This window comes from Culex quinquefasciatus, chromosome 3, assembly GCF_015732765.1.
Source record: "Culex quinquefasciatus strain JHB chromosome 3, VPISU_Cqui_1.0_pri_paternal, whole genome shotgun sequence".
Lineage (NCBI taxonomy): Eukaryota > Metazoa > Arthropoda > Insecta > Diptera > Culicidae > Culex > Culex quinquefasciatus.
Window position 1 is genome coordinate 9451930 of NC_051863.1, and position 7545 is coordinate 9459474.

Here is a 7545-nt window from a genome sequence, read left to right on the forward strand (position 1 = left end):
CCTGAAGTTCAAAATTTTTACACGCTTCAGATTAGTTTCGGGGTCTTTACAGCTCATGAATCGCTCAAAGCTAATCTTAAACTTTAAATTAACAGTATTCTTAATGACGTAAGCAAACTGGCGAATTTGATAGTAATTTGCTGTTTTTCATTTTTTTTTTTCAGAATAATAAACTTCAGCTTTGCTTTGCCTTTGAATTCGAATTTTTATATATTTTTTAACTAGAAGAAAAAAAATATCAAAAACACAGTTTAGACAACCATTATATTTATATTTATTTCAATAACTTATAACCCCCCTTATTTGGTGATAATAGGTTCAAAGTTCAACCAAATCCCCCCAACCACTGCAGTAAGGACCACTTTCGGGTTCATTCGCAGCGGTTCTTCCGTTTTGGAATCCACCGAGAACTCAAAGTTCTTCACCACTTCGTACAGGCCCCGTTTGACCAGCATCTTGGCGAACCTCATGCCCAAACACTGGCGTGGTCCTTCATTGAATGGCAAGAAGCAGCCCATCTCACGGTACGGGTTCGTTCCGCCGGTTTCGGGGCTAAACCGATCCGGGTTGAACGTGTCTGGGTCGGTGTAACATTCCGGATCCCGATGGATGGCCCAGACCGGAATCATGGCGCAAACTCCGGGTTCAATGCGGACTTGCTGCGTCGGGGTGAGGTCCAGGTCTATTGGTTGCGTGCAGCGTTTGGAGAGGAACGGTCCGGCTGGCCATAGCCGAAGGGATTCGTTGACGACCTGGTCCAGGAAGGGCAGCTCGAGCAGGGTGTCGTAATCGATGGAACCTTTGGCGTCGGTTGCTTCCAAGAGTTCTGTTCTGAGCCTTGTTTGAATCGCGGGATGTCTACCGAGTTCGTACAACGTAAACGACAGGGCAAGACTTGAGGCCTCAAAGCCATCAAAGAAGAACGTTACGCCGTGGGCAGCCATATCCAGCTCGGTTATCTCCTTTTTGTTCCGCAAGCTGATAAGGTGCTCCAGGTAATCAACCCGTTTGATTGAGTTTGTCTCTCGATAGCGAATCGCTTCTTTCATCAAGTTGGTGAAGAAAACTTCGACCGACTTTGGGATCATTCCAATGTTGAGTGCTTTTGCAATTTTCGGACAAAGTGACCTTAATATCATGATCAAAAGGGAACTAAATGATGGCTCTAGCATTTTGCGAGCCATTTCTGGAATTTCACCATGGTCCTCGGAGAACGACTGTGCATCGGTGTCGAAAATACAGCTTGAAACGACATCTATGGTTAATTTTGCCGCCAAATCTTTAGCTTCCAACGCCGTGTGCTGGTTCTGCTCAATGTATTTAGTCATACGCGACGCAAGCTCTTCCACGATTGCGAACAGTGCCTTAATCTGTGAATGTAAACAACCTTCAAGTCAGTCTGTAAAATCTAAAAATATCCAACCAACTCTGGAAGCTGTGAACGCCGGCGAGATTTCCGCCCGCTTGGCCTGCCACTCCTCGCCAGTCAGCAGAAACGGATTCCGGCCCATCAGCGGATCGGTTTCCACGTCGGTCAACTCGGCAAACTCATTGTCGCTGAAGCTCCGGAAGTGCTTGGTGATGATGTCTCGGTACAGCGCCGGAGACGTGACAAAAATGCGCGGCTGTCGGATGTTGAACACACCCACAAAGTTGAACTTGGCCCTGTAGTCACTGTAACGCAATAATGGCTCAAGTCACTCACAAGTTTGCTTGACTGCTCTCTCATGAAAAAGCACAAACCTGTACATCTGGTCCATCTCGTCCATGGCCGTCCGATGGCGCAGCAAAAGCGACGGGAAGTTCCCCAACAGTGGCCTCGGATCCGGTCCCGGAACATTGCGCTGCTTCCAGTAGCTGAAGTTCCAGGTTAGATAAACGTAGACAGCTAGGGCTGCCGATACGAGCAGACTGATGGTGACGATCATGCTGATAATGAGTTTGTGTGTGAGAGAGTACGTCTAGCGTTGATGCCGGCTCGGTGCTGACTGCGCTGCAACGTATTGCGTCATTTTTACTGTTTGTGTATTATTTTTTTTCGTTTGTTCAGTAGTGTGTCCCAAAAAACGATCTTCGGGCTCGCGGATTTCGCTAGGTTTTTGCCTCAAGAATATTTTTTCCATTCAAGGCTTCATACCATTTATAAAAAAAAATGAGTCAAAACATTCAACAATAGTTTGCCTGCTTTTAATTTAAATTTTAGCCGGGATGCATGATGATTTGAGGGCCTCGTGGCGCGGTGGTTAGCGGCTTCGGCTGCCGATCCCTAAGTTGCTATGGGGCGTGGGTTTGATTTCCGCCTTATCCTCCTGGCCTTCTATCGGATGGGAAGTAAAATTTCGGTCCATTTGCGTAAAAGAGGTTTTGGGTGACTCACCATACATAACCTTCGGACGCCTAGAAATGAGCAGAAACTTGCAACAGAGACCACAAAAGACCCAAGCGTAGTTAAAGTGGATTGCTTTGCTTTTGCATGATGATTTGGGTTTGAAATAAATCAGCTCCATAAAAATTAAGCTGCCATTTGGTGAGCTTTGTCCTCGACTGGACACCGTTAGTTCTGGTCGTTAAATTAACGCTCTGTACTTTAGACTTGCTTTAGTTTCCACCCAAAGAATATCACTTCTAGTTGACAATCCGTCCGAGTTCAGGCGGGTTTAGATCATTAGACTGACCAATCGGACATCTCGTGAACTCGTTTCAAAACTACGATGTCCAACAGACGTTCAACAGCACTGGTTTACGGCCGTGACACTTTGGACTGCTTTACGCTGAATTAGCTGGGGTAAAGCTGTCTATTTTCAGTCTTTAAAAAAATATTGCTGGCGAAGCATCAATTGCCAAAACTAGCCACCATCCCCTAATTGACACCGGGTCAGCACTCCACCAGGGAGCTTTTTACGATGCGCCACGCCATTTTTACGAGACAACTTGCTTTCTCTCCGGAGCCGGAGGCGGAAAGTCACCGTCGTTAAAGTTAATGAGCGCCACGAATGGATTCCACGGACTCTACAACATGCAATTTTTGGGGCGGATTTGCTCCGTGATTCGCCCTCTTTCGAGCAGCCGTGTGTCCTGACCAGTCAGTGTGCCAGATTTCGCCTTTGAAGGTGGAATTAAAATTCAAGCACTGCTGTCAACGAACATGGTTTGGTAGCCGCAATCTTGACTGTTTTTTTTTTTTTTTTTTTAATTACTAGAATTACTAAATGAGCATTAGTAATTAGTATTCCAACTTTTTCCTATTTCAAAAACGGAAAAAAAGATTTCAAAAAAATGCCTTCAAGGTATATCTAGTTCATACAAAAAATTACCCCATTTACCTTGTGCCAGTTTCTGCCAACACAAAACAGCACGAAAGCAACCGGAAGAGGACAGAAAAAAAGGCAAGTCAACTGACACCAAGTATAAATTATTATAATTCGCAACATACACTTTTCCCTGGTTCCGTCTCGAACCTGCTTCCGACACCCTTGCCCTTTTTTACAGTTCAAACATTGCCTCGGCGGAGGTGGCGGTGTCATCATCAGGAACTCTTGTTTGCTGTTGGAAGAACAGAGTACCTTCCTTTTTTTTTGTTGCTCCCAACATAACTTGTGCTCTCCGCGCTGGGCGATGTTATTTTCATCATATTTCAAAAAAATTGACTTTAAAAAACTATTCTGCAGTACATTCTACACTAAAACTTGAAAAGCTCGTTATCATAGACCTGTGAAAATAGTGCCAACGGTTCTGTTGTTGATTACTTAAACACTCGTGATGACACCTCAGGTTAAGTTTAGCTCAATATTTCTGCGGAAGCACAGAATATTCCAGCAAGTATGCACTTCCACTTCAATGCTTATCTTCACACAGTCAGGTGTACCGATTAAATAAACTTTTCTAACGCTTCGAGCAATTAATTTTCATTCATGGACAGATAGATCCTCAGAACATTCATGCTTGAAGAAAATCAATTATTGCCAATTTTGAGGTTAAAAGGCTCACTATAGATCGTTGAAGTTGGTGAAAAAATCTTTTTGTGCTAAAATGTCTTCTCTCAATTGCTCGTCATGGTTAACTTGGATTGTCGGAATCATCAGAGACATGTAATACCATTTTTGTTAGAATTTAGTTCTGTTTTTTGTTTTTTTCTTCCTGCGAAAATTAACGACAAATAGCAACCATTAAAACTTAACTGATTTGGCTCAAAATTGGCACAGTAACTTATTCTTAACCTAACCCTCTACTGCCCAATTTTTTTCGAAAATTTTTATTTTTCCCGTGAAAACTTTACTTTTCTTGTTTTTCTTGTTCTCTGTTCTGTGTATTTGACCAATTCTACCACCTCCTATCATTACATTTTGCCTATCTAATTTTTTCATCTTTATGATGGGGGAGGAGGAGACACTAGAAAAATTACTGCATACTTCTTTTTACTTAAAATATAGGAAATGTTAGTAAAAAAATACAGCCAAAGTTGACCCCTAAAAAAATGACACTTTAAAAAACATTGGAATTTAAAGGCGGGATTGGGTTGTAGAGGGTTAAGAAAACGAGCCGGAGGTATCTCTTTAGATTTTATTAAAATTTTAATTTTTCTTGTCGCCCTAATGTTGTATAGTATTTTTGCTTGAGATTTACATTATTTTAAAACATTGCCTAAAAAATAATTATACATGAAAGTAAGGTGGAAACGCCGATGCAAATAAATAATTTTTTGTCCATTGAATATAGCCAAAACTACAAAAAAATTAAAAAAAAAAGTCATTATTATTAAATTTCAATAAAAAAAATGATGAATTCTGAAAACATCTTTTTTATTAAATAAAAATTAAATTCATGTGAAACCGCAGTTTAAATTAAAAAAAATATATCATGTGAAAACGCAGTTATTTTTCAGATCAATTCAATGAATATCCCGAACAGACGGTAATAACTTAATTCATGCCATTTCAATAACAAATACTGTTAAAATAACAGAAAGTGTTATGGAATATTCTTGCAAAATCCATTTTAGAATAAGAGTTTTATAACAGAGTCAGATTTGCGATTCCTTTCCGTAGGGTCGTAGAATTTTCGCGTCCGCCGTCGGTGTGTTGTTTTTTCGTTTTTTTGGCGTGCGTGTGTGCGTGGGAAGGTGCGGCTGGCTTTGGCTGTCCCGATGACAGCTAGCCAGTTTGATTTGACCCTATCAACACCCTATCATACCATTTCAGCTCGATACACATCGAAACTCGTCGTTCGCACCGTTAATCAGTACCTCACTAAACATCAATCATTTAAAACTCGTAAAATCATCTCAAGTTAAAAGTTACATTGTTTAATCCTTCATTCTTTAATTACAAATGATTTTGGTTCTATCTTTCCACAGCCGGCTGTCTAAGACTAGACCAGCGATGGAATAATCATCATCAAAAGAAAATCATTGGACGTTCATCAAGAGAAAAAATCCGAAGGGAGTATGGCTCTTCTCTCTCGCGCACGAAAGATCGGTAAAAGGAATCTAAAAAAATCATCATCTTGATTATTCGGCGGAATATCTTTTTCACTACTACACTTGCAAGTGTAACGTCACACGTCGAAATTTGACCTGTCACGTTTTGTAGATGGGCAATGTGTGTAAACAAAGTGAAATAAATATTTTTAAGTTGTGTCGACAAGAAAATTCACAAAAATCATCAGCAGATTGATTTTCTTGGAGAAGTTCGGGAGCGATTTTCTTTTGCGTGATTTGCCTCCTCTCTCTTTCGCGGGTGAAGAAAGTTCGCAAGCGAAATTGATTTTTTTTCGATTATTCCATCCCTGGACTAGACCATTTCATTTAAAATTTAACAACCGATAAACGGGAAATGTCTCATCCGCAGCATCCGATTGTTTGCCTTGAGAATAATATATAACATCTTTCAACAAACGCTATGATTTTGGGTCGCATCATCATCTTCAATGATGAATCCTGACCAAACAACCTATCCTACTAACAAGTTTTCAGGTTCCTGGCGCTCGTGGGGTGTAAGCACAGAGTAAATCAGCTGCCCTAGTAGCAACCTGCGCTAACTAACATTCCCGTCCCTTAAAATCGAGGTCTACAAACTGACATGGCGGGCGCCGTTGGTGGCCAATGACTGTTACCTATTCGCAACTGATCTAGCTTTAGCAATCATGGTGTTTTATCTTTTCAGCGCATTCATACATGCTGTTGATAAGGGAAACACCACTAGATCGTCGAAGCCTGTAATCAGTAGTGCTGAAAGGATATTATGGTTCTGTTCAGCAACGGAGGGGCAACCATGGGTGATCTCTCATGCTCATGCTCATGCTCATGCTTTAGAATAAGAGTTTTATAACAGTTTATGTTATGATATCAAAATTTGTTATTGGTCTGATATTGGGTGAAAGCCAAAAAAACGTTGGAATTACATTTTTTGTTATGGAAGAATACAACCAACTTTTATTGGGATGATCGGATTAGTTGTTAAAATAACAAAAAATAATAACAAAGATTTTTTCGAAGAATAACCAAAAATGTTATTAGTCTGTTATTACAATAACAATCTAATAACAAAAAAATCATAACGGCGAATAACAAATCTTGTTATAAATAACAGTAAATGTTATTGGTCTAGTATTTTCAAATATCAAAAAATGTTATTCCCACGTTATTTTCGTCTGCTCGGGATACTCATTCATGAGCTAAAACCAGTAAGAATTATTCTGGAAAAAATGCCATATAAACATAGGTTTTGTTCATTTCAACTCAATTATCAATATTATTATTATCAAAAAATCATATTCTCTCAAACTGGTCTCATAGACAAACTAAAAAGCAATTTTATGATTTTGGAGCATTGAATCGTTTTACTCACTGTCAAAACACTGTTATTAAAAACACTAATACTTACTTCTTAACAAAAAATACTAATATTTTTAAATGTACAAAATGTACGGACCGAACGACAGCTAAAAAATTAAGGAAAATTATTATTATTCATAATTAGAATAAATTATTGTTATTAATTTTAAAATTTTCACAATTTTTTATAAATTTTAAATTTCCCTGGAATTCCCAGGATATTTGTTAAAAATTTCCCGTTTTCCGGGAATTTGTTAACCTCGGAAAATTGGACGCTCTGCATGTGATAATCCAATTTTTAATAACAATCATCAGTCATAACATAATTTGTTATTTTTTTTATTCATGAATTTTACTATAACCTTGGTTCCCCAAGGTTTTGACCAAATGTCCATAAACCAATTTGTTATTATTTTTATTTTGCAAAATATGGCCAGAAAAAATTCAACTAGCAAACTTTTTTTAAAAGTGTAAAAATTTAAACTTGGTGTATTTAAAATTATTGACATACCCCCCTAAGGAAATCAACAATTTGTTCATAAATTTCCTAAGTGTCCATAACCCAATTTATTATTATTTTTTATTTTGCTTAATATGGCCAACGCTATGGAAAAATTCTGACCAATTTTATCAAGGACATTATTTTGGTCATGAAATGTGGTCTTTATACAAAAACTTTTTTTTTAAAGTTAGAATTTTGAAAGTTGTTTTTT

The 7545-nt window shown here is 38.8% G+C and overlaps 1 protein-coding gene across 1 annotated transcript; it reads right to left on the minus strand.

The window, feature by feature from the left end:
- Positions 1 to 250: 250 nt before the first annotated feature.
- LOC6053902 (probable cytochrome P450 28d1) lies at positions 251 to 2005 on the minus strand. The gene is made up of 3 exons (XM_001869873.2): positions 1744 to 2005; positions 1428 to 1674; positions 251 to 1370 (listed from the first exon to the last, which is right to left on the minus strand). Exons 1-3 carry the CDS (start codon positions 1926 to 1928, stop codon positions 300 to 302), a joined length of 1503 nt encoding a protein of 500 aa, XP_001869908.1. The 5' UTR covers positions 1929 to 2005; the 3' UTR covers positions 251 to 299.
- Positions 2006 to 7545: the final 5540 nt, after the last annotated feature.